The 27,928-nt window shown below is 44.3% G+C and overlaps 1 protein-coding gene across 7 annotated transcripts in view; it reads left to right on the forward strand.

Moving 5' to 3' along the window:
* The window catches only part of LOC119652692 (dedicator of cytokinesis protein 9), a 134,078-nt gene extending 108,306 nt beyond the window's left edge, over positions 1-25,772 (forward strand). For 2 of the 7 annotated variants that reach the window (XM_038056973.1, XM_038056981.1), the window contains exons 5-16: positions 292-477; positions 831-948; positions 5,544-5,715; positions 5,775-6,704; positions 6,767-7,020; positions 7,082-7,417; positions 7,882-7,926; positions 13,487-16,615; positions 16,673-16,819; positions 17,017-17,227; positions 23,971-24,259; positions 24,318-25,772. In XM_038056973.1, coding sequence (XP_037912901.1) covers positions 292-477; positions 831-948; positions 5,544-5,715; positions 5,775-6,704; positions 6,767-7,020; positions 7,082-7,417; positions 7,882-7,926; positions 13,487-16,615; positions 16,673-16,819; positions 17,017-17,227; positions 23,971-24,259; positions 24,318-24,552 — 6,052 coding nt within the window. In that variant the 3' untranslated portion in view covers positions 24,553-25,772. The remainder of the gene's footprint in view (positions 1-291; positions 478-830; positions 949-5,543; positions 5,716-5,774; positions 6,705-6,766; positions 7,021-7,081; positions 7,418-7,881; positions 7,927-13,486; positions 16,616-16,672; positions 16,820-17,016; positions 17,228-23,970; positions 24,260-24,317) is intronic. The other 5 variants (XM_038057021.1, XM_038057012.1, XM_038056987.1 and 2 more) reach the window with 5 other exon arrangements.
* Positions 25,773-27,928: the final 2,156 nt, after the last annotated feature.

Raw genomic sequence — 27,928 nt, forward strand, 5'->3', positions numbered from 1 at the left:
TAATTTGAACTTCAGTAATAAAAAGTTTAAATTCAATGTTATTGTTTACAAATTTTTATAATTTGATTTGGTAGTGCTTGTGAGTAGCAATCATTTGATAAAATTCATTTCCGGACATAAATGCAAACCCCTCAACCGATAAGATTTATGGAATAGATAAATTTTACAATCAGATCTACATACTATTAAATTTCCATTCAATTCAACATCTGCCTGCAATAAAATAATGCTATTCGAAAATATATAATAATTTCCTCTAATCATTTTCCTTCCTCCTAACTTTTCCCTCAGGCTATCACCAGCAGATGATTTGCGGCAGGAAGTCTACGAAATTGACGCCGACCAGGATCGTATCGACGAACAGATGACACGGTCGTTAGCTGATACAATAACGAAGCAAGGATACCTTCTAAAAGGACCAGATACAACGTCAGATAGAATGTTTGCGCACATTGGCTCAAAGTCCTTCAAACGAAGGTAGATATCTTTTCACTTCATTAATTTTAACTTAACATGCTGAGCATATATAAAATGCAATTTCTTGCCAACAAGTGCATCTACATATGCAGTGACTGTACATATTCAGTTTTAATTAGAAACTGCAGGGAAGCTAGTCCCTTAGATCCGCTCTGTAAGCATTTGAAATTTCTTTGAGCTCTATGTTGAAATTAATTTCAAATGTGTCCTTTTTTATTAGTCATGGAAATATACTATCAAATTGTGTTTTTGCGGCAGTAAATACTTTATTTCAAATATGAGCAAGTAATAACCAAAGCTAAATCCATCGAGCCCCAAAATAATTGTAATGAAGCCACAATTTTTTATTTCAGATATTGCTATTTACGGCAAGAAGTCGATGGCACATATATCCTAGAATTGCACAAAGATGAGAAACAGACTGAAGCGAAGGCAACAATTGTGATGGACTTTTGCACCGAAGTAGTACAGGTAAAAAACTAATATTTGATTAAAGTTGAACTATGGAAGGGGTAAAATCAAATTCTGTTCCGTTCTCTCAAGCAGGGAGAGCAGGGAGGCAGAGTCTAGTCGGCTCGGATCTTCAGAGGCAACCCGTAGCATTCACGAAGGAAAGCAGTTCTGCTACCCTGCAGCTAGAAATCTCTCTGAGGTCCTCAAAGAAAGGTTTACCCAGTGTCCGTAGCCTGACTCTAGCTAGAGCTGGACAATCACAGAGAAAGTAGATGAGGATTTCCCTTCCTTCCCTGCAGCTTCGGCAATGCGAATTGTAGGGAATGCCGAGCCTAGCGGCATGCTCCCCTATGGGCCAGTGCCCTGTGCAGACCGCCGTAATTTTGAATGCATTTGCACGCGTCTGGCACATGAGCTCTTGTGATCAGGCTATGTTATAAACGGGCCAAATTCTCCTTGACATTGCAAAGTTGATAAGCCCGCGGCTGTTAGGTAGTGCGAGTAGACTCGGCCGCCGACAGCTGCCAGCGGAACACCGACTGTATTCACTCATTCACAGCTGAGTCGACTGGTATCCGACATCCAGTCACGATAACAAATCCCAACGCCACCAGTGAGATTTGAACCGCGACCTTTCGCTACGACAGCCAAGCGCTCTAACCACTTGAACCATCCGGACCATAGTGTGACATAGTCCGTGGGGAATGCCCAGATTTCTCGAGGTACTTCGTCTAGGATGTAGGATTTCGCTGCTTATCATCCGGACTCACGTAGTCCAACGGCACTGCACGTTGCAACGTATTTAATGAGGAGGTCTAGGGGGAGGAGATGTAGGAGTACATTGAGAGCATCTGCCGGGCAGGACTGTAGAGCTCCAGTAGCACCTGCACACGTGGTTCTTTGAATTCTATTAAGTCTCGTTCTATTGTATTTTTTGCTCAAAGCCTGCCACCATACAATAGAGCCGTATGTTAGCATCGGAGGCACTACAGCGGTGTACTTCCAGAGAACCATCCTCGGCCGGACACCCCATTTCTTTGCAAAGGTTCTCTTGCAAGCATGGAAGGCTATACAAGCTTTCTTAATCCTCAGTTCTATGTTCAAACTCCAATTTAGCTTTGGATACAGGATTACACTCAAATACTTTACATGAGAGGAAAGAACCAATCTTTGTTCATTCAGTCGTGGTAGGTAGAATTCAGGTATCTTTGTCTTTGTGGTGAATTGCATAGCACCGTTTATGCCGAGTCCGCATCTTGCGGCCCACAGGCACACCTTTCTCAACGCTCCTTCCATGATGTCGCTCATAATGGGCGGAAAGATCGCTGACACTACTATCACCAACTCGTCGGCATACGTCACAACCTTCACCCTGCTGCTGTCCAATGTTCGTAAAATTTCGTCCATTACTATTAACCAGAGATGACGCCACCGTGGCCTGGAGAGCTGTTTATAACCCAGCCGATCTTATCCTCTGTAATTTCCGATATGATAGTCTCGCACGCCTGAATTGGCCGCAAACCATCCAAGCAAGGCTCACAGTCTTCCTTATTGGTGGGAAAGTGCATCTGAGCCAGGAGCCCTAAGATCCCACCAGAAGATTCCGTCTGGAAGCCTTCCGACTTTTTAAGAAAGGATGGGTTCTTACGTTCCTTGGATAGAATCTTACTGAGCCTCGCGGATTCACTGGTGCTTTCGATGTTCTGACAATAGTCCAACCAAGAGCGCCTCTTGGCGGTCCTGATGGCCGATTTGTACTTTTTCAGGCAGTATGGCTGCCAATATTTATGCATGTAGCAGATGTTGATGTTCTTCTGGCGGAGCTGATCGATTGTGAGTCATGTAACCCGAGGTGATATACCCGTTCTCTGCCCCCGTCAGCTTGATCACGACTAGGTCGCTGGAACTCAGGTCCGGACACAGAAAAGCGTGCAGACTCTTCCTCGCGCGAATACATGTTCTAGGTCTGTCCCAATCTGCGTCTCATGTGCTGTACAATAAATTAAAATATTTGGTTTGGAGCCCTTTGATGGTTCGATCGCCTCCCCTCCAGGGCTCCTGGTTTAGTGCGATGTCGATGTCTTCTTCTAGGAGGAAGACAAGCAGATTAGCCGATCCGCACCTTTGGTGCTGCAGATTTATCTGTTATCCTCAGCATGATATGCTTGCGTGGGGGGTTCGTCGGACCGGGGTGTCTGGAGTTCCTTATTAAGGCAGGCCTAGACCGGATACCTGTTGTTGCGCCGTTGATGATGATGAAAGATATTGACGTCTGGAATAGCAGAATTAATGGAAGCAAATTTCTCTGACGACGATTTATATTCCACAGCTTTTGCTTTCTTGTTTGGGAATATGTATGACTTTTGTGTTGACTCCTTTCCGGGGTAAAGAAAATCCAACCTATCTCTTCATTATTATTGTTTTCCCCCGGTTTCTATTTACATTGAGAATGCGTTTCAGTTTCATCACACTTAATGCTACGTTCACAGCAGCGATACAAGCATAAAAGCAAACCCAAAAATCCATTACGAGTGTAATTTGAACCCAGGGCAACGCTCTGCCTCCTCAACTATCGTGCTGAATGGAGGTCTGTATGGTATCCCTCAAAAACTCTTCTGAAAAAGTCTGAATCCGTTTGACTAACGAAAAACGAAGTCGTGAGAATGGAAGGTTTGCGACTTTTCTCTTTAACTTTGACGACTTGTACCGACAATCTTTTTCAAAGATTAAGGGTTGAAGAGAATTTGGAACAGGTTAGGCAGAGGCAATTATCACGTGCAACCGTTTTACGGGCGGGGATATAGAGCGACTGGATTGTGTGTGTCTTTCGTTAGTCGCCACTTTCGGTAACCACCAAAACTTTGAGGCAGTCACTTCGTAGACATGAGTTGATGAAAACTTGGTGGTTTTGGGTGATAGTGGTGATCGCTTTTTATATATCCATAGAGTACCACAAAAAGATCATTGGCACGGAACAGCTTCAATTTGATGTTAATATGGAAGTAGTACCACTTCCAGTTTTTAGACAAAATAGCGAACAGTTTAGCTCTGTTAATAAGTCGAGTGACATCAAGTTCGACGCCGCCGCCGGCAGAAACAACGCTACCTACATATAGAAATTTGGACTTCAAATATCTCTGAGATTTTATCTAACTGCAGCACGTGACATTTTGCGGAATCATATGTTGCTCTGATGGTAAGTGGTAGTTTCTCGTGAATGGCTCTCCTGCATTCTAGATACCTTGCCCATTGACGCTGTCGGAAGCTTTTTCGAAAACAATGCTGAGCAGGTGTGACGGTGATCTGAACTCCGTAAAGTGATGTCAAGGGAACCAGCCTGCTCTCTCTACTTTCTGCCGATAAAGCTCTTGAGGTGTTCCTTCATCCTTTCCAGAATAATTTTAGCTAATATCGTCGCGGGGAGTACCCTTCCAATTCCTGTCGTATTAAAGACGGGTGCTCTTCTTCGGAATCTTAACGATCGCCCCACTCATTGGGGAAAATCTTAAATTTCCAGTATATACGAATGAGTGAAAGTAACAACTATGCAGAGACTGCAAGAGCTCCATGGAAAAAATCGCCAGGGAGATCGTCAAGGCTGTCGGTTTTACTCGCATCTGTTTGAAGGAGCAGTCCATATCTGCATTTTCGACGGCTTGACATCCGCAAGATGTGGATCTTCACTGGTCTTTTTAAGATACTGAATTCTTAGAATAATTTTTGTTTGGAATTGAAGAAGCCCTAAATCCGCGATCCACTTGCTGGTGGACCTGACCATTTCGAGAGAAACTGTGGTCTGACTTTTCTGGTCCATGGGTTTCTCTTTCTGGGCTTACACCCAAAGTCCCAATTACAGACGACGTTTCGTCCAAGGCTACCTATGCCCCTGCCATGTAGCAGCGTGGTTATCAGATGTAGTTCGCTCCCTTATATCATTCCGCAAACACGTCATGGGCAGAGGCAATAATAAGTTGCCTCTGCCCCAAGCGCAAAAAATCATATATGAAACCCGGCCAACCAGCCAAATCAACGGCAAAGCCGAATATCCATTTCGCGAAGGTAATGCTCTGTATTTGGTGGGATCTGAAGGGTGTGCTGTATTACGAGCTGCTAAAACCGAGTGAAAACATCAATGGAGAACGCTACCGAACACAATTAATCCGTTTGAAGAGAGCAATAGCCGAAAAACGCCCGGAATATGCGACCAGACATGAGTCCATTATTTTCCATCATGACGACTGGGCCTCATGTGTCAATACCGATCAAACACTACTTAGAAAACAGCGGCTGGGAAGTTTTGGCTGTCCGACTACCATTTATTCCAATCGCGGCAGAACGCCCTCACTGGAATACGGTTCACATCAGATCAAAAATTGGCTTGACCCACTCTTGGCCGCCAAGCCGGCGAAGATCTTTTGGGATGGAATCCACAAATTGTCAGAAAGATGGGGAAAAATCATAGATTTGGATGGACAATACTTTGGATAACATTAGATGTCTTTCTTAAATAAACGTTAAAATTTTGAAAAAAAAACGGCACGAATTAAGTTATACATCCAATAATTTGTTTCCTTTTCAACATTCTGTTAATTTTATTTTTTTTTCCTTCCTAGAATCCGAAACGTGGTAGATTGTGTTTTGAATTACGAATGACTGCCGGCCATAAATCGTTTACCTTAGCTGCTGAAAGTGAAGAAGACTTCAAAGATTGGCTGAGCAAACTTCATTCCGTGTTACAACAAAATAAAATTCAAGAAGACAAAAGAGCTTCTAGTCTAGAACGAGGTTGCACTAATAAATATATTTAAAAAAATCCTTCAATTGATGACTGTTATAAATTACAGCCCCACCGCCCAGTCCCAATGCTATCGTATTTGGCACGCTCAAGGGTCTCGATCAAAGTATGAATCCGCAACTTATCAAATACGGCCGCGAGACCGATATTTCAATAGCTCAAGCCCGCCGCGAAAGTCGACGCCGTCTCTTCGGGTGCTATCAAATGCAGCATAAGGCCACACCCTCCGAGCATGTGGAGCAATACCGCGAACAATTCGGAAAACGTATCCTAATAAAGTGTACAAGTTTGAAATTTCGACTGCAAGCACCAATTGGTGACGGTGAAAACGAGACTTTATGCCAAGTTGAACCTTACATTACGAGTCTTGCTCTGTACGATGCCAAGGCAGGACGAAAATTGACTGAGACTTTTTATTTTGATGTAAATCAGGAGCATGTACGTGAAATGTTACCTAAAACGTGCGGAACGGCTGGTGAGCGAAACGAAAGTAATGGTCATACAACGCATGACGAGGGGCTTCAAGTCAATTTGAAAGTCCCGAATGAATGGAAGATGTTTCCTCGACAAGCTTTACTAAGTGTCACGGCACCGAATCCTGATATATTTCTTGTAGTTAGAATTGAGAAAATATTACAGGGAAGTATTAATCAAACAACAGAACCATATTTGAAAGCTGCAAAGGATCCGAAGTTGGGATTGAAGCTGCATAAAACCGTGCTAGGATGTTGCCAAAAGATTGGACACTTTCGGATGCCATTTGCTTGGGCCGCTAAACCGCTATTTCGGTTGTATAGTAGCGATTTGGACACCTCTATTGAATTTCCTGCTATTTACCGGCAAGAGGGAAATAAACTTAAGGACGAAGAGCTGTTGAAGTTGCTCGCGGAATACCGGAAACCTGACAAGTTTAGTAAATTGACTGTGATACCTGGTTGGCTAAATGTCAACATTGAACCGGTTTCAGAACTGCCAAATAGTGAGTATCCTTGGTGGAACTGATCATGATATGAGTAAGTGTTATTCCGAAACCCTTTTTAGATACATTAACTACATCGCTTGCCCCGTTGAAACCTTTCCCGACTCCGCCCGCTAATGAACCGACATTTGAAATTGCTGAATTCGTAGGCAACACCGAACGTGATGTTCACCCATTTACCACATTCATTAACCACCTTTATATTTACCCGCTTAATTTAGCTTTCGATAGTCAGAAATTGTTTTCGCGTGCACGGAATATCACCGTAATCGTGGAGCTTAAAGAAAGCGACTCGGAAGACTCTAAACCCTTAAAGGTAGGTTAAGCTTGTTGTGTTCGAATGTCACTCGCAATTTTCGTTTCTATGCTTGTTTTAGTGCATTTATGGTCGTCCTGGACAAGATACTCTTGTCACGAACATTTCATGTCCCGTCCTCCATCATAATACAAACCCGACGTGGTATGAGGAGATTAAAATGCGGCTGCCATTAAACATTACAACCCAACATCATATCCTGTTTTCTTTCCTGCACGTATCGTGTAATCTATCAAAGAAACGCGATGCAAATGCCGGATTCGAAACACCTGTAGGATATGCTTGGCTACCACTTTTACACAAAGGAAAAATCAATTTGGAAGAACAAATGATTCCTGTTGCGGCGACATTGCCGAGTGGATATCTTTCAATACAACCGCTTGGACTGGGGAAGGGGGTAAGTGTTTCATTGTGGAAATGAGTTGAAATATTTTTTTTATTTCTTTTTATGTTGCTTTTATCATTTCACTTTCCGCCACTTTTATGTTTGTTTTTTTTATGGGTTTTCATGATTTCCCGCTTGAGGCTGCCTCATTATTTCTTGGTGTGTTTCCTGCAGAAATTCTATTTCTTTGTTGCTTGTAATTGTGAAGTTTCTTGGCCCTTTAAATTGAGCTGGATACGTTCAAAAAATTTGAGATTGATTGCTTGATTTAATTTTCTGCTTAGTCAACTTTTTGGGGGAGAAAGATGGGAGACGCTTAACGCCTTTTTCGGATATAAAGCATGAAAGATAGTCTGTCCTGTTGCCGAGGTATCAGGCCTGCATGCTTTGGTAGCTCGATTGCTCTTTTTTTGATTTACTATAAGTTGTTGATGTTCCACGATTTGTTTGAAAACAATGCGTTCTCGAAATTTTAGGTCAATGTGTCAGTTGGAAAGTCACATTTTCGTTTTACGAAGAATGTATGTACACTTTTGAAATATTTGCCTACACCTTTTTATTTTAAGTGATTTTAAAGTATCGCTTTTGAAGCATAGGCTTCATGGCTTTTTCTTTTATATAATGCTAACTTCAGTAACAACCACAAGCTACAAGTAAATTATTCCAATATTGGCACCTAATGTCTTCTGGAAATTATTCGGTTTTCCTTTTCAATAAAAAGATGTGAAAATTTTTAGGTTGTTGCAAATGAAATGGCCGTTTTGATACTGAAATTTGAAACGACGGTAAAGCTTACAAAAAATTTATTTAATTAATCAAAATAGGCGCCAGTCGATTCAAAACACTTCTTCCAACGAGATTCAAGAGCATGTATGCCAGTTTCGTAAAAGTCCAACTGTCGGGTGTTGATAAATTCGTCGACGGCAATTTTGACAGACTCTTCGTTCCTAAATTGTTTTTCCACCAAAAAATAATCCAAATGCTTAAAAAAGTAATAGTCGCTTGGCGAAATTTCCGGTGAATATGATGGATGAGGCAGAGTCACCCTACAATTCGTTCAACTTTTGAACCGTTGCTCTGGGTACATGAGTTCGTGCATTGTCGTGAAGGAGTATCACACCATCTCTGTTGATCAATCTCGGCCGTTGAATACTCAATTTTTGGTGCATTACCTCGAGTTGGGCATAGTATTTCTGTGCATTTATCGTTTCTCCAGGTGGCAAAAAAGAACAGTGGATAACTCCAACTGTAGACCACCATTACCTTCTTCGGATGGAGGCTCGGTTTCGACATATGCTTCGGTGGCTCATCAGCATCTGATCGGTGACGATTGTCGTATAATATCCACTTTTCATCACATGTCACTCGTCCCCACGTACTCGAGGAGGGCGATGAGACCCGAGTCTGCAAGGGACTCATCTGAAGTGGCTCTGCCACGAAGCCTCACCGGAGGTTATTTGGTACCATGGGAACCGGAATGGCCCTCTGAGAGCATATGCTCCAGGAGAATTCCTCGAGGATGTGCTCTCGGCCCGGTTATTTGGGGTTAGCCCCCTAGTGGGAGTTTCATGGTGGTTGTGGTTATGCCTACATCGCGGGCAGAGCTCCTCGGAGCTCAAGCGTGGAGTTGCGCTGTACAACTCGGGTGCCGTACCCCTTAGTTGCGGCAGAGGCGTTAGATAGGCCTCGCATCCACTGGTATGAATGCTGAGCCTGTTCTTCTTTTTCTTCAGTCTTTGTCCCGTTCACAAGCGGGGTGGGCTCGTCGTGATCGGCTTCGCCATTTGGCTCTATCGAATGCCTGATCTGAGTGCAATCTCGAGGCTTTCAAATCCTCATCTAGCGTATCAAGCCACCGTTGTTTAGGTCTGCCTTTTGGTCGTTTACCATCGACTTCGATGTTCAGACCAATCTTGGCAGGTGAATTCTCGTTGGCACGAATTGCGTGACCATCCCTTCAAAGACACCGCTCTCGCAACTTTTCCACGATCGGTACAACTCCATAACGGTCGCGGATATCCTGATTTCGGATGTGATCTAAACGTGTGACGCCACTAGTCCAACTTAACATCTCCATTACCGCAAGACGCCGTTCATTGTCTTTTATAGTCGGCCAACACTCAGAACAATAGAGAGCGACTGGACGGACGACATTGCGGTAAATTTTAGATTTGAAACGTTCGTTGATACGTCGATCACAAAGAACGCCAGTTGTGGAACGCCACTTCATCCAGGTTACGTTAATGCCTGAATCGATTTCATAACGCAGTTCTCCATTGGCTGATAGCGTTGACCCGAGGTATATAAATCGCTGAGTTCTGGGCAGATCGCTGTCGCTGACAGTGATTGTGCTTGTTTCATGGGGATCGGTCGTCAAAAATTCAGTTTTGTTTAAATTCACCGTGAGACCGTGTTACACGAAGCGATCATTCCATTTTTGAACAAGTTGCTCGAGATTATTTTTGCTATCAGATGCTAGGAAAACATCATCTGCATAAAGCAGTGTGTAGAGCGCTGGACGTTGGATATCCCGTGTGACGGTGTCTATAACAAGAGCAAAGAGAAGTGGTGAGAGGGCGCTTCCTTGATGCACACCAACAGAGACACGAAGCGATTTTGATACACCCGCCATATTTCGAATTTCACTTTTCGAATCGTGGTAGAGTAATTGAACTCAGCACACGAGTTCTTCTGGCACGAAGTATTGTCGTAAAGCATACCAGATGAGTTCGTGTGGTACACGGTCAAACGCTTTCTCTAGATCCAAAAAGGCAATGTAAAGAGGGCGATGCTTCTCACGGTGTTTCTCCATGACTAACCGTGCAGCGTGTATTGCGTCAGTAGTTCCGCAGTTTTTGACAAATTGGGCTTGATTCACGGTTATTTCAAAGATTTCGCGAATATGGTTGTCAAGAATGCGTTGAAAAATCTTCATGGTATGGGAAAGTAACCGGATCGGACGGTAATTTGAACATTCTGCTGGACTAACTTTATTTTTCCATTTTGGAACAGTGGTACTTTCTTGCCAATCAGATGGTGTTCTTCCTTCCTGAATAACCCGGTTAAAGAATTCACTGAGCCACAGTGTTGGGTCCCAGCTCTTCGCTTTCCAGAGCTCACATGCGATGTCGTCAGGTCCTGTTGCTTTCCCCGACTTCATTTGTTTTATTGCCTCCTCGACTTCAGTTGCGCTGACTGGTGGAACTGGTCCAAATGTCGGCAATGATTGTGGAAGTGGAGGATGAGCAAATTCTTCGGTTGAAATCTGCTGGAAGTATTCTCGTCATCTATCCGTTGCGGCTCGACGGTTGGTAAGCAAAGTACTGTTCTTGTCATTAACGCAACAGAAGTGTTCGATATCCTGTGTGCGTTCATTACGGCTTTTAGCAAATCGATACAGATCTCTCTTGCCATCCCGAGTGTCCAGTTTATCGTAAAGATTTTTGAAATGGTTTGCTCGGGTGACAGCGACCGCTTTCTTTGCTTCCCGGTTGGCATTCTTATAAATTTGCCAATTAGCTGGTGTTTTATCGTCGAGAAATTTGTGATAGAGGCGTTTCTTTTCACGGAGCTTCATTTCAACATCATCATTCCAAAGCCAAGTATCTCGGTTGATGTACCGCTTACCCGACTTGGTGACCCCGAGGGTTGCAGAGGCCGCTTTGTGGATCGTGTCTTTCATTTGGTTCCATGATTCTTCCACATTCGTAATGGTCGGCAATCGTATGAGTGAGATCGTTTCTTCTTTCTTCTCACCAAATCGCCACCATTTAATGCGTCGCGGGCCAGTGCGTTCCTCACGCTGTTTTCTCGGTGACTTAATTCGCAGGACGGCAATCAACGGCCGATGTTGAGGTGTGATGGTCGCATAGGGAACGACTTTGCAATCAGTGACGGTGGTAAAATGTTGGCGTCTTATGAGAATATAGTCGATTTGCGTTTATACGCTCGCCGCCCTCATTGCGCGCTCCGAACCCCTTTCCCCCATGGCACCTGTTACCGTCTGCCTTTTCACCCATATGACCATTAAGGTCGCCGGCAATGATTATATAATCGTCAGCAGGCACGTGACAAGTCTTTTCATCGAGAAGTTGCCAGAAGACATCTTTTTCATCATCAGGTCGACCTGCCTGTGGTGCGTACGCGATGAAGAATTGAATAATGCGATCAGCTGATATAATGGTGAGCTTCATCAACCGATCATCAAATCGTTCGACTTCTCTAATGGCATCACGGAAACCCTCTGAGATGGCAATGCCGACACCATATTGAGTGTGTGGGTTACCAAAATAGAGAAGTTTGTAGCCATTTTGTACCGCGTTCGCGTTCAATGTCGCAGTTTTTGGCACCAGACCATCGGGTTTCTTGCAGAGCGCAGATATCAATGCGCCTTTTTCGAAGGGCTTTTGCGAGTTCCTTGCGGTCTTTCCAGTTAGGGTACCAACATTTAGCGTGCAGACACGTATTTGTTTTGTTCATTGTGTTCGGACGAACTTGCTTACGTCCTGACGCCGTCCATGCGTCAAGAACCTTTGCCCATTTCTCGACAGGACCGGGGCCCGTCCTGCTGCGTCGACTGAGGTGGACGCCCTAACATTTCTCCGAGGCTTGTGACTCAATCCGATCATCATGTTTATAACGACATTGTATGCATTTTCTTGGTCGACCTGTCGCGGGGCCTGTCACCAAGAGAGATCAGATAGGCTTTAGCATAGTAGAATAACTTGAACTATACTCTATTTATCTCTTTCCCTGATCTCAGCATTTTATTTTTGTTTTACTGAGGATAGTACAGAGTACGTTGCCTCAAACACTCCTCCTTTACCTGGGCTTAGGACCAGCATACCATGTTAATAGCATGGCCGAGTTGGTATGAATGCTAAGCCTGCACTCAGTATAAACCAGTACCGCTATGCTAGTCATGGCGGGGCTCTGATTGTGGTCCCAAAATCAACCCGTGTCCGAAGAGGACCGTAGGATTGTGACTACACGGCAGGTACTCACGTCAAACCCCCAGGACTTTCATCACATGTCACTATTCTGTCAAAAAAAGGGAACGCTTCTGTTGTGGGAGAGTAAAGAACTGCAAATTTCCATTCGAAGCGTCATGTTTTGCTCCGTAAGGGCGTGCGGAACCCATTTGTTGAGGTTTTCCACCTTTCCAAGTTGTTGCAAGTGCCGGGAAACTATCCAGTAGTGTACGCCCAGTTTCTCTGCAATGTCACCCACAGACTGAGGTGTGTCGGATTCAACTAGCAAACGCAGCTCGTCCTTGTCAATCGATGGTTCTGGATGCCCACGTGAATCACTTTGAAGGTTTATGTCGCCTAATCGGAGTTTTTCGAACCACCGCTGTGTGGTTCGTTCGCTTACTGTATTAGCTCCAAATGCACTGTTAATGTTCTTAGTCGCCTCCGCTGCTTTATGACCGAGTTTGAACTCATACAGAAAAAGTATACGTTGATGTGGCGATGTGGCCGCGCCACACGTTCTTGGCTCTTTTCCATCCTTTTTTCCTTTTTATTCACTGTCATCACAACGTTGGTCAAAACTGGAGTGACTCCTTGATTACATGTAGAAGTATTTATACTTATTATACGACACCAACAGCAAAATCGCACTAACTTCACTTGATTGCCAAATCGGCCATTTCATGTGGAACAATCTAATAGAACTTTTGAGTGGAGCCGAGTTCTTTCTTCTTTCTCCGGACATGAATTTTCTCATTCGATTGAGATCATGTCAAACGATGCATGGGAATATCGAAAAGCGTATTCAAAGTCCGTTTTAAATGTAAAAGTCAAATCGATGTCCCAGTCAAAGTCCAAACCTTTTATGTTTTCAGAGACAAACTTTTCAATTCACTTTTATCGATTGGAGATATTTGAAATTAACGTCAATTTTACACACACAAAAACACAAAAACTGCATGCATGTTGGAAGATTCTAATCAACTAACGATGCCGTCATCATTGCCATTATCAGAAGTCATCTAATTGTCGTTTCATTCTGTTTCTTTCTTCCCCCGATTTTTTTCTCCCCTAAAATGCTTGTACCCGATACAAAACCAAATTTCTTCAGCAGAATTCCGGACCGGAAATTCAATGGATCGACAATCAGCGTCCTCTATTCACCGTAACATTTCGTCTAGATTCAACTGTTCTTACAGCCGATCAGCATTTACACAATCTTTTTGCGCATACAGAGCGCCTGCTCGATTCGCGTATGATTGCCATTCCAGCGGAATCGGAAACTTGCAAGATCCTTAAAGCAGCCCATGCTGTTCATATAACGTCGTTAATAACGTTCTTGCCAACGATATTCGATCTGCTGTTTACCCTTTTGGTGCATACAAGTAGCGAGGAAATCGGGCTTAATGCCATTCGGCTCCTCATCAATTTGATTCACATGATCATCGACGAAGCTGGACGAAAGGAGCTATTACAAGCATATGTGAAGTATGTTTTCTACTCACCTGGATTCGGCGGTGCTGAGAAAGTTCGCAATGGATGTGGGGACAAGAAAAATGGAAACGGCACGTTGGGTCAAAGCACAGTCCACGGAGAATTGTGTCGCCATCTACCAACTCTTCTACACCCCAACAACACGGACTTCTTAATCGTCAATAAATTCATGAAATATTCCGGGATTCTATTCGATATCATCATTAAGAGTATGGCCCAACATTTGATCCACACAGGACGAATCAAGATGCATCGAAATGAACGCTTTCCAAAAGAGTTTCCGAGTCGTATTGAATCTCTTGTTCAAGTTTTGACTCCCTACTTAATCTCACGCTACAAAGATCTGCCAGTAGAAACTCAGCATCTGAATAAATCTCTCTCTATATTCATTAAACGATGCCTCACCTTCATGGACCGAGGATTCGTGTTCAAATTGATCCGGTTTTATATGGAACGATTTCAACCGGGCGACCCACGCATACTACAAGAATTCAAATTGAGTTTCCTTCAGGAAGTGTGTCAACATGAGCACTACGTGCCCTTAAATCTCCCATTCTTGCTGAGTCCTAAAAATCGACCACCAGACTTGATTCAACACTTCACGCTGTCCGAAGAGTTTTGCAGACAGCACTTCTTAGCTGGTCTGCTTCTACAAGAAATCAAATGCAGTCTGAACGAAGTAGGACATGTTCGTCGAATGGCTCTCTACATTCTCAAGGAATTCATGGCAAAGCACGATCTGGACGATCGATTCCAAAACAAGGGTCAAATGTCAAGAATTGCTTTGTTATACATTCCTTGGCTTGGCATTGTAATGGAGAATATCAAAAGGATCACAGACAAAGAAAGCGAAGCAAACAAATTCGATTCAGTCTCATTGGTAAACAGAATATCCTCGAGCAGCAGCTATGTCTTCGCAAAGGATAGTCCCTCAAGTACTCTCAACACCACCCAGAACTCATTTGTTCAGAACTCTTCATCAAGCACACCACGATCGAAAAATCGCATAACAATGCACTTTGACCATCCCAGCCCGATCAGGGCTTCCTTATATTTAAAAGATACCAACTACCTAGCAGCCATTGCGGGTCAACCAATCGTCAATGGACACTCCACCACCTCATTAGATTCTCAATGCTCAGGCCTATCGCAAGATACAAACACGATTCAAAACGATAGTGAAGTCCAGCTTCGAAATGGAGGAGGGACGGGCCATGCTCGTTCAATAAGCGTAACTCAACCTGCTAGCGTACCACGCTGTGACAAACTCCTCCCAGGAGAAATCAAAGACATGCTCTTGTGCTTCTTGTTCGTTATCAAACACTTATCACAAGATCAGATGCTTGCATGGTGGCAAAATTGTACGGAAAATGAAATAATCGCGTTCCTATCCATCTTAGATTTGTGCCTTGTGCACTTCAGATACGTTGGGAAGAAAAATATTGTTCTAAGTGATGGAAAAGATGGACGAAGTGGAAGATCCGCCAAAGCTAGCACACTGCCCGCAAGGATGGTGCCACCGACAAATGAGAATGGAACTGCTCATGAAACAGGAACATTGAATTATGGCCAAAATCGAGAGAATCTAGTCGAAGAAACTGTGCGAACGCAACAAGCATTGTACGAATCCAATATGGCAACTGAGGTCGGTATGATCATCCTGGATTGCATGGGCTTCTATTCAATACAATTTCGCGATAAACTTCTCGAGAGTCAAGTTCTTCCCAAACTGGCGCACGTCTACTTACAATATCTACAATTGGGCCAATCGGAAACGCTATCAAAGCACGTATTTGCCGCGCTACGTGCTTTCATCAACAATTTTTCTCCTGCCTTATTCAAAGGCAATGCCGTACTATGTGGCCAGTTAGTGTACGAACTGTTGAAGGGCTGTGATAGTCGGTTGACTATTATACGACATGAATCATGTGCCGTCCTATATTTGCTAATGCGTAGTAATTTTGAATTTTCCGGTCGTAAAGGTCTGACGCGAGTTCACTTGCAAGTTATAATTTCCGTATCGCAAATGATCGGCAACGTTATTGGATTGAACAATGCTCGTTTTCAAGAGTCTCTATCACTAATAAACAGCTATGCAAACAGTGATAAGGCCATGAAGGGTACCGGGTTTCCGGTTGAAGTCAAAGATCTCACCAGGCGCGTTCGCACCGTTCTAATGGCAACTGCTCAAATGCAAGCCCACCACATGGATCCTGAACGATTACTAGAACTCCAACTCTCATTAGCCAACTCCTACGCTTCGACCCCCGAGCTAAGACACACTTGGCTGATTACTATGGCGAGAAATCACGAGCAAAGTGGAAATATCTCGGAAGCAGCATGTTGCAATCTTCACATCGCTGCACTGATGGCGGAATATCTCAAGTTGAAGGGAACCGGCGAACACAAGTGGGGAGCTGAGGCGTTTACTTCGATTTCTAGAAATATTCCCCGAGATGAAAAAGGTCTGAAACTGGATTCCGGAGCGCAGGATAATCAATATTCAGAAGGACTTTTACTCGTTCATCTGAAAGAGTGTGCTAACTATTTAGATCGCGCTGAAAGATATGAATGTTTGGGAGCCTTGTATCGTCTTATCCTTCCAATGCATGAAAAGCAAAGAGATTATACTTCTTTGGCGCAATGCTATGAACATTTAGCTCACGCCTGCAATAAAGTGGTTGAGGTGAATCGGTCTGGGAAGAGAATGTTAGGACGATTCTACCGAGTTGTATTCTACGGCCAAGTAAGACTAATTTATATTCACTTTTAGATCTGTTGCTTTAAAAAAAGTTCTTTCCAGTTGTATTTCGAAGAAGACAGTGGAGTGGAATACGTTTACAAAGAACCAAAATTAACGTCGCTGAGTGAAATCTCAGAGAGATTACATAAACAGTATAAGGATAAGCTCGGAGGGGATGTTGTTAAAATGATAATGGATTCATCACCAGTAAGTTAACAAATTGTGTCGCTAATTCTTAATGAATTCTCTAGATCAATTTGCTCTTTCCAAATTACGAGACAATCCATTAATCACCAGTTAAAAAAAAAATAATCAGTAGTTTATCACCCTCTCTGTCTTCATTAAAAAAATCCCTTTTACAGCCGAACTAAATTCTGACTCCCAAATTCTTATGTCCTTTCCAGGTGAATGTGAATGACTTAGATCCGAAATTAGCTTATATTCAAGTGACACATGTGATACCGTATTTTACGAAAGATGAGCTTTCATTTAGGCAGAATGAATTCGAGCAAAACCATGACATCGACACATTTGTCTATCAAACGCCATTTACGAAGAACGGTGCAGCGCGAGGCAATGTTGAAGATCAATGGAAAAGGAAGACCATCATAACAAGTAAGTACCTGTTTTGATTGATTGTTTCGACCCTGTGAGTAGGAGCTTAAAAATACACTCAAAGTCTACTCTGATTGTCGTTAGAGCCGATTAAAAGGGATAGAAATTTGTAGGCTAGCGACTTGTACATTTTGAAGTATTATTGCTATCGAAACTTCAACAACGACTCCAGAAGGGTCTGATCTCACGATATCGGATGTGGACTATAATTGGTTTCTGGAATGTGCGCACGCTCCTCGACAACGGAGTCCCAAAAATGCTCGGTTTCTCCAAGTCAAACGAAAATTCCAACCATATAAGCTGGAAATTTTGGACCTAAGCGAAATATGATAGTGGGACTGTGAAGAGTACCTTCCCCCCTTGCGACAATGTGCTTCTGTACTTTGTAAAGCCGAATCGTAGCAGACGCGAATCCGGTATCGGGTTGTTTCTAACTGCTCCCGTTAGGTGTGCTCTCTTGAACTGCGAGCCGGTTGCTGATAGACTTCTTGCTGCACGATTCCGGTCTAGGTGAAGGAGTATCGCATTGTGCAATGCTATTCACCAACGGAGAGTTTCGATGTTGTGGAGAAGGATGCTTTCCAGGAGGAGAGTCTTCCTAAAGGTGAAATTGTGATCGTGATGAATGCCGAGGTGAGCTCTGACAGCACCTTATTCGAAAATGTGATAAGCAAGCACGATAATGGTGGAGGTTTGTCGAATTCTGCAATTTCCACCGCTTTACACAGAGTCTGCCAGTTTGGTTTCAACCGACCGGCACCGTATGAGCGATCAAATTGACCACTTTGTGATTAGCAGTAGATGTTCAATTATGTTCGCTTGTGTGTTTCGTCCGCCACTTCTCGCAGGGTGGGGGAGCTACAACCCCTCAATTTTAACATAGACCGCTTATACGGCCTAGTATCACTCGACAGTGGGAGAGCTACCTTGCTGATCGAGCGGCAGATCTACTGAGAAACCCGTCTGAAAATATCGTTGAGGATTGGGCCGCCATCAAAAATAATCTTTTCCCTGGTGCTACATAGGTCGTCGGCCACGTCCCAAATTGGCGGATCTGGCTCGCGTGGAAGCGAATCGATGAACAGAGGAGATTGAAGGTTTTATTGACAAATGGGAGTGATGGCAGAGGTGACGCGCTGCGAAATCCCAAGAAACTCAGCATAGTGCGCGCTGTGATAAAAATGAATTTTTTAACGCGCTGGTCAAGAAAACGGAATATGCTACAGGACGCAATGATCTCGGAAGCGTATATCTCATTACGAAAGAATTTGCATGTGGTTGCAAACTTTGCGAGGGTCCTATGGAGGACGTTAACTGTTCCTCCAAGCAGAAGAGAAATCATCTCGACTATTAATGCACTGTGTCCGGATAGCTGAGTTGTCGTGGGATACCAGTCGACTCAGCTATGAATGAGTACCTGAGTCAAATCAGGGTTATAAGCTCGGGCGAGCGCTATGCTGACCACATTGCCTCCTATAAGTTACTGTAATCTACTTCAAGGCCGTGATCCAATTGGATTATTGAGCCAACGATTCTTATTATTATTATCAATGCACTGAAGCAAAGTAAAGACGCTCAATTTCATGGTCTCCCCGCAGAGTTATTTATTGCTGCACCTGCAGTTACTTATACTGAAAGAGAGAGTGTGGAATCAGGGGTGATTGTTAAGATCCCAAAGAAGGACATCCGTTTTGAGTGTGAAAACTGGGGGAGTATCTGTGTACTCCCTGCCGTAGCAAAGATATGTTATTAGCGAAAATAATCCTGGAACGTATGAAAGAACATCTCGATAGCTTGACGTCGACAGAGAGCAGGCTGTTTTCGGCTCCTGCATTGATCACATCGACATCCTACGGATCATTTTGGAGCAGTACCCGGAGTCGCGATGTCCAGAATGAATCTGTGCTTTTCACGCTCGATGATCTTATAGGGGCCCTCGTATGGTGGCTGCAGCGGCATCCGGAGCACATCAGTCCTCACTAGAACGTAGGCACAAACTTCGAATCCCGATCGCCGGCTGCATGTGACGAGATAGCGGAGGTGGCTTTAATCAGTCTCTTCAAGGTCGCCTTTCTTGTCGAGGACCAGGTCGGCAGGGAGTCGAAGGTTCTCCCCATACAGCAGCTCAGCAGGGCTGGAAGCTAACTCTTCGCGGACGGATGTACGGAGGCCAAACAGAACGAAAGGCAAGACCTGCGTCCGATGCCAACGCTCTAGCATCTCATTGGACTGCGGGTGGTATGCAGTTGTCCGCTGATATTTGAATCCCAGGAGCTTTCCGAGTTCCGAGATTCAAATTGCTTTCGCTGGTCTGTGCTGATTATGGCGGGAACACCAAAGCGCGGAATCCGCCTTCAAAGGAGAGTTTCAGCATATGATTGCGCTATTATGTCTTTCAGAGGTATTGCCTCAGGCCACCGCGTAGATCGATCAATGATCGTGAAACAATAATTGTAGCTGTGCGAGTCCCGCAAAGGGCTTATAATATCAGTGTGGAAGCGCTTTGTCGACTTAGGGAACAGCCACACATCCTTTCTGGCATGTCTAGTGACTTCACATCTTTGGTATGCGATGCACCTTCTGGCCCAAGAATTCGCGTCCTTGTTCATGGACGGCCAGAAATACTTGGTGGAGACTAGTCATTTCGCTGTCCAAAGCGGCCGGAATATACGGCCTAGGTCCCTTATCAGAGATCTCGCGGTAGATAGAGAAATGTGGGACGAAGATAGGAAAGTCTTACGTGAAGTGGCTGATGTAGGTCAAGTGCCGAAGTTGGCGGGAGGACGCTTTGTTGGGCTTTTGTCTTAAGATTAAAGGTAGAGGCCATGAACAAGGTCAATGGCCTACCTTCTAGGGGATATCGAAAGTGCTTGATATTCAGATACGCCGTGATTCCGTCGAGCGGGATTCAAGTTTTTTGAGAGAGCACCCAATCGTTGCCAGCTTTGGTTCACCCTTTGGTGAAGAGAAGTGCTTGTATCTGAGGCATCGACGAATACGGCTAGAGGCGCATTTTGTTGTGAGTGAAGCAATATCTCTGAAGGAAATTACGGCGCAATCTTGTGCCGAAGCCCTCTGTCGAGAGTTGATCCCATGCTTTGGTGTCCCTGCAGTGATTATCACTGACCAGGGGATGCAATTTGAATCCTCTTTTTTCGGAGTTAGGCAAACTCCTGGGATTCAAACGGCAGCGGACTACTGCACACCATCCAAAATCCAATGGGATGCTATAGCGTTGGCACCGGACGGTGAAATCCCCATTATGGCCCGCAACGATCCGTCCTGGGCTCAAGTCTTGCCTCTCGTCCTACTTGGTCTCCGAACAGCCCGCCGAGAGGAATTTGCGGCCAGTCCGGCGGGGTTGGTATACGGAGAGAATCCAAGGCTCCCAAGTGACCGGGTCTCACAGACTCTGGGTTGCTGTGTCTGCTGAGAGACAACCGGGTTCCTCGTTGTATTATCTACCCAGTTCGAGGCTCCTGTTGTGCCTTCGTAACTTGGGTTTTCCGTGTAGGGTTGTCAGCCCTACCCAACCCCCAACCTGGATGACCAGTTGGTACAATTTGTCCGGTTTTTAGGCTCGGAAGACTTGTCTCCATCCTTCTCCGTCTGCAACTTTTCGTTAAGAAAGAGCTCCCAGCGGTCACCACGTAGAGGGGGGTTTGGGGGTAGTAGAGCTGTTGGTGTTGGTTCAGCAGGCGTTTCCCAAGTTTTATGCTCCACCGTGGGTATCAATCCACGTTTCGCCTTGGGGCCTATACTACCCTTTGACCACTACGGTTATAATGTTGTAACCGATAAAATGTACGTTGTGCCTGCTTTTTACTCGTGTCTCTGAAGTGCAGCAGAAGTTCGCTTTCAGAGAATCTACGAACTCTTGTGCGGTGTTACGTTGGGCGTGTGAGACCAAAAACGCGGAGTTAAATGTCACAATTTTTAACTCCATAGACTCATTAAAAGTTGGATAGCGGCGAACTGTCGCTGTTCATTGGTTTGGGCCGAAGCGAGCGTTTCGACCAAGTTTCTCAAGGCCAACTTGTAGCCGTGAGGAACTTGAGGGGCTGCAGTTCTAGGAATAGTACTTCTAGCTGCTTGAGTAAGAGATACGTTTTGTGAAGTTTGGGGGCTGCAGCTCTAGGAGGAGTATTCCTGGCTGCTTGAGCGTAAGATACGCCTGGTTGGGCCAAGCTTTGCCCCAGCATTTTTGTCTGCCCTGCCAGCTTCCCTTCTGGCAACCATGCCCTTGTATGCCGGGCATCCACGGTAGTTGGCGGGATGTCCGGTCTGGCCACAATTGCGGCAAGTTGGTGTTTCTGCCGTGGGACTTGAGCATTCCCCTCGCGCATGAGTTTTAGTGCACCTCAAGCACCTGTGCACGATGAAGTAATTGAGGGCACTGTGCCCCAAGTTTTGGCAGTTGTAGCACTACACTTCTTGAATAGACTTGACTTTCTCAAGCGAAATTTTTTGGTGGAGTATATACATCATCTTAAATGCTTCATTGAGCTCTTGAGAGGGCTCGAAGCTAGCCATGAACAGCCCCGATTGCGACTACAACGGAAGCGTCGGGTTCTCGCTATGGAGAAGCTTGGCGGCTCGCGTGACCAGATTCGATACGCTTTTCACCTTCAAGTGCGGATACTCTTCATTGAGTTCTCGCATTATTCCGGCTGGGTCTGTCTCCCTGTGGAGACGACGGATTACTAAGGACTGAGTCCCTAAAACTGGTGGGGTACTAGTTGTGGCATGTAGCCCCTTTTCTTTTGATGGGGTTGAAGATCTCCGTATGATCTTCAACGCTTTGTGCGAAAATGAGGGTCCTATCGGCCCACGTATTCTTTAGGGTTACTTTCAACCCTTTCTCTTTGAGAATTCCCAAGAATTGAGATACATTGATTTTGTAGGCGGAATTTTAGCCTTTTTTGGGCGGGTAGTTGGGAGGGAGGGGGCCTGAGGGTTTGCCGGAGGGGGATTAACTCTACTAACACCAACCTTATCTTTAGTTTTCTTCTTTCTCCCCTGGACGAAATGAAATTCGTCTTCTTCTTCTTCGATGATCACTTCGAGGCACATCTCTCCTTCATCTTGGTAATGTTGGGCTTGTTATTGCTTTTGTTCCTTTTGTTGTTCTCGTTGTCGTTGTTGATCATGTTGTTGTTCCCGTTGATGTTGTTGTTATTGACGTTGCCGTTGCTGCTGCTCCGACGTTGCAATCGGCATTCTCCCTTCGAGAGATGCCAAGCGCTTCTCCGGCTGCTTCATTATGCTCTGCTGGCAGTCCAGTTGTTGGACCACGGCGGCCTTCTCCTGCTTTAATTCCTCGATCTTTTCGGGGAGGGTCGCATTTACTACTTGGAGTTCTGAAGAGCTTCCTTCCTCTTCAGATGAACTCCTCCGAGACTATCATTTTGCATCTCTTGGCGGACATCCTGTCCTCAAGCCCGTACTTTTATAAAATTATCTTGTTGGGCGTGTATTGGCACCACTGTCCAGAAGAGATACTTCTTTGTGGAGTTGCTTGGCCGTACTCGATAAGCTTCAGCTCGTGGTGTCTGTTCGCTTCGAGAACTCGGAGAGAACTGCACGCTTCGAACATATCCGGTCTACATTTCAAGTTTGAGGGCCTTATTTGGTATGTAGTCCAGACAGGGGGCTTTGCTGTCGCCTATTCAACTGCAGATCTCCAGCAGCTCGTCCCTGGTGACTGGTCGAATCAGTGTCACATTCAGGAGGCGCTCGAAAGTGTCAATTCCCTTCTCTTATTGGGGAAATAACCACTGGATTATTTTTAACAAGAGCATAGGACACATGATTTGCGAAAATGAATGGCCTCTAAATCGTCCTCTCAAGATTTTATAGGCGCTACCCCACGAATTTATGTCCGCTTCTGAACAGAGCTCCTTAAAACTTTCCCTCTTACTGCGCTGAATGACGAGCTTGAGGTCTCTCTAGAGGCATGCACCTTTTGCACTTGATAGATCCTTCCTATTGCCCTCTGACCCGTTCTTCGGGCCTGGTGACAAATCGATCAAAGGCTGGCAAGTTCACCTAGTGGAGAATGAGCATTTTCTAGGCATCGACGTGTCACCTGCTTTAGAGATGCTTTACGAAGCATGGAGAACTCTATCCGTGGAGATGCCTGCTTTTCTAGGCAGGTCTAACCACACTTTCATGGATATTTTTTCATCCATCGCTTTTGCAGACCATCCTGGTGTTCTTTTGGCTTTCGGCTTCCGGGATGCGGATCTATTGCCCGGTGACTCCGTCCTTATTTCAAAGGTGATTGTCTGGGGGTCGCTATACGTGCAGTCCTTGCTAACTCGCAGGAAAGGGCTGACAAAAAACAGATCTACATTTGAACCAGATCCCCCTTTCCGATAAGTGTTTAACGGCCGCCGGTTCCATCACATACATTCCTAGGCATCGGGGCAGGTTTATTAGACCCTAATTCACTCTTTCCCCTCGATTATTTGTTTCATTGTTGGTGTCCAAAACAAGTCACACAATGTCAGGTAGGAGCGATGAAGACGACAGTTAATTACTGCAATGATTAATCCACGAATCCACGAAATAAAAAAACTATTCCAGTCTCCATAAATATCTATCCATTATTACTTAACAAATTAATCTCTATTTGGAGGACAATGAGCCACTGCGGTCTGAGCCTCTCCCTTGCCCCATATTTACAAGTTATTGAAAACGTTTATAAATCTTCAACTAATTTTATTTTCTTCCCAAAACAGCACAATACTCATTCCCCTACGTCCTGAAACGTATCCCAGTTAAAGGTCATCAAATCATCGAACTTAGTCCAATTGAAGTTGCGATCGATGAAATGCAAACCAAAGTTTCCGAATTGGAGGAAGTCATTTTACCACCGGCTGATGTTAAGAAGCTGCAACTACGGCTCCAAGGTAGCGTTGCAGCGACAGTTAACGCTGGACCCCTGGCTTACGCCACAGCGTTTCTGGATCCAAAAGTGGTTGGCAAATATGAGATCGACCGAGTCGAGGATCTGAAGGATATGTTCAGGTAATTACACCAAAAAGTTTAGCAGTGGATTTAGCTTCAATTGACTAATTCCTTGCAGAGATTTCATAGGTGTTTGTAACACGGCTCTACAATTGAACGCCCGCATGATATCATCCGATCAGAAGGAATACCATTCAGCATTGAAGGAAAACTACAAGAAACTGTGCACAGCACTAAGTGATCTGCTCGACGAACCCTTCACGCCTATCGAAGATGGTATGGCCACTCAGCGCAATAGTATGGCTTTATTTAGTGCAATTAGTGGAACGCCACATAACGGAAGTAGCGCTTAGATGAAATTCTAAAAGAATAAGTAGATAGAATCGTAATTTAGGGACTTTTTCTGCAATTTGGATCAGAATCAGTTTTGATGTCGCCGCCCATACATAACAATGACAAATAAATGCTACAATACTTGATATACACAAATAGTTAATACATAGCTTGACAATAGTCCTTCTTTTCCAGAGCAGTCGTGATAGTTTGAAAACATCGAGATGCATTTCAAATGCTCATCGTTATCAAAAATTCGGCTTTAACCCTTTCAGTTGCAGCGATTCTGATTCAAACTGAAAAAGCGTCATAAACTAAAACTAGAACAAACTCGTAGACGACAGATTCATGGAATCTCAAAATTAAAACGAATCACGCACATAATCTCGAATATTTCGAATATTCTTTCGACCAGCTGAAAACGGGCATTTTACACAACTCGAAGCAAGATTCGAATATACTCGTACATATTTACAAACACAAATTTTCCTCCTTTTTTGTACAAAGCAATGTTTTATTGTAATTACTATCCCGTTATTTTGATCTGTGTATTTTAATGTTTAAGTGTTAATTATGGTTTTTAGTCTAAGCTGAAGTATATTTGTTGTTTTCACCGAAATTCATGAATTTCGATGGCTCTTTACCCAGTTTTGGTGGAAAAATTCAAAATTTACAAGAAAATTTGTATGAAATTTTCGCTTTCCTGTTGCTTTTTATAATTTTATCCTTTTAATTTCTGGAGATGCATCGAAATTATTTCTGATCTTTCTATATCCTGTCGCCGATACAAAAACCAAAATATGAAATGAATGTATATGAATTATGCTAGAACAATTAATATCGTGAATATAGATGCAATGATTTTAGATTAAATGAAATGGAACTAAGTAAAATTATCATTAATGGCCGAACGTAAGCAAAATATTAAACCATTCGAGAGGGACCAAGCCCTCTCACTTAGCTCTTTTTATACTACAATCGAGTTATATTTTTCAATGTTTAAGTAAATGTGTAATCATTGTGAATGTAAAAGTGTGATTTTAAGATAAACTGGCTATTTTCCTTTGCATTATTTATTGGAAAACCTTCCGGGGATAATCGATATTTCATTTCATTCGGACAGTAAATTTTCAAGGTATACATTTCCCCTCGTGATTTTGGATTATATTCATATGCATGATTTTTAATTTCAATAAATGTTATATGAAGAAATAAACCGGGCATTCCATAACAAAATCAATCAAATTGTTTTATTTCCCAGTTATCACAGATAACCGGATTTTACCTAATACTAGCACTAAGTGCCAAGCATTTAGGCTCGGACGATCCTACCTACTTAATAACTAAGGGGGCGCTGAGTACTTCCCGCAACATCGAGCACGTATGCAGAATGGTGCACTTCTGCATGGTTTGAACCAGACTGTGCGAAAGTCCCAAGACATCAAGGCAAGCCGTGAGGGATTTAGGTGCAATATCTGTAGCTGACAATATTATGGGAACTACAACCACCCGCTCGAGACGTCAAATTTCTTTGATTTCCCGAGCCAATGCCTCATAGTTCACCTTCTCCACGTATTTCCGTTCAATGTTGCTATTACGGAGGATAGCAACATCAATTATATACGCGGAGCGACCCGTCTTGTCAACTAACAGTACAGCCAGAAATGAGATGGTCCAACGTCACTACACTGGTCGTTCTCCACCCGTTCTTTCATGATGAGCTTTTTATAAGTTCGGGTGGCGACCACGCCGTCCTGAATGGCACACATGAACCCCTCCGTCTCAGCAGAGGGCTCCCCAGCACACAGCCATCTGTTCGACAAATGCAAATCGACAAATGGCTGCCAAAGACAATTTACCGTGCATTGCCTTCGACCTCCATTCATCGATTCGCTCTTGGTCCGACTTCACCCCACTCAGAGGATTGAAAGATCGATCCTTCAAGTTAAGTCGAGTCAGCCCACAGTCTGTCTTACAGACAGCCGTATGTAAGGGATTCGCCAGCTCTTAGCTGTAAAAATAAGCGCGCAGCGAGTCGACTTGGCGATGATGTTGTGCCGCCACGTCAACCACGAGGCAGGTTCATCCGCTAAACGGTAGACTTTGGATGATGCATTCGGAATTTGGACATAGTTTTATGTATCTGCCGCTGGACGTTTTTCAGATCAGTTTTCGTCCCCGGCAATATTCCGAATGCATAAGCCAGTGAAGGGATAGTGAATACATTCAACGCGCTTATTTTATTCTTCCCCGAGAGATGCGATTTCAGCACCAGCTTTACACGTCGCAAGAATTCAGACAGCAGAACATCCTTCTGATCACCAACTCGAGCATGGGTTCCTTGCAGAATTCTTAGGTATTTGTAGAAGACTGTCTCGGTAATAGCTTCGACGTGGAGGTCACCAATGCTATGTCCGGTATGTGGCTCGTGATGACCTTTGCGGATGGTTTGGATTCGACCCTTATCTAATCCAAACTCCATCCGAATATCACTACTGAACATGTCTATTATTCACAACAGACTTCTAAGATGGTCGGCAGTACTAGCATACAACTTGATGTCATCTAAGTACATCAAGTGTGTCAGTTCGCACTTAGCACGTAGGCCGTACTTTATTGCAAAACCATGCCCTCTAGCATCATTTAGTAGCCATGAAAAGGGGTTCAGTGCCATACAAAACCAAAGGCGACTCAACGAATCCCCCTGGAAGATGCCCCTCCGTATACGGATGAGCTCTGAGGTATTAGCACCCTCAGATGTGCGCACTGATAAGGTGATATGCCACCCTTCCATGACTGTCGCCAACAACTTTATTAGTTTCGGATCAATGCGATACAGATGTAGGATATCGATTAGCCAGGTATGCGGAACGCTATCAAAAACCTTGGCATAATCGATATAGCAACTAAAGAGGTTTCTTTGGGATCTAGTTGTTTGTCCTACAACTACCGAGTCGATAATAAGTTGCTCTTTGACCCAACTCGGCATCCCTTTTGCTCTTCGGACACAATGTTGTTGGCCTCGAGGTGCGCATTGGCCTTTCCACTAATAATGGACGTGATGAATTTGTAGAGGGTTGGTAAGCAAGCGATCGATTGTGTCTGCGGGGTCCTGCACCGTGTCCTTAGGGATAAGGTAGGTAATCCCCGCAGTGAGGAAGGGTGGAAATTCCTCCGCCGACTAATGACCTGATTTATGCTGCGCGCCAACCAACTGTGTACGTTGGTAAATTTCTTATACCAGAAATTGTGCACCCGATTCAGACTTGAGCCCCTCCAGTTCTTCGAGCTGTTTATGGCCCGTTGAACTTCCTCTTCGGTAACATCCGCAAAATTCATGCCAGGCGTATTGGCATGGCGGGTGCCTTCGGTAGTGATCTACTAAGCATGCTGGGC

The sequence above is a fragment of the Hermetia illucens genome, chromosome 1 (assembly GCF_905115235.1).
Source record: "Hermetia illucens chromosome 1, iHerIll2.2.curated.20191125, whole genome shotgun sequence".
Lineage (NCBI taxonomy): Eukaryota > Metazoa > Arthropoda > Insecta > Diptera > Stratiomyidae > Hermetia > Hermetia illucens.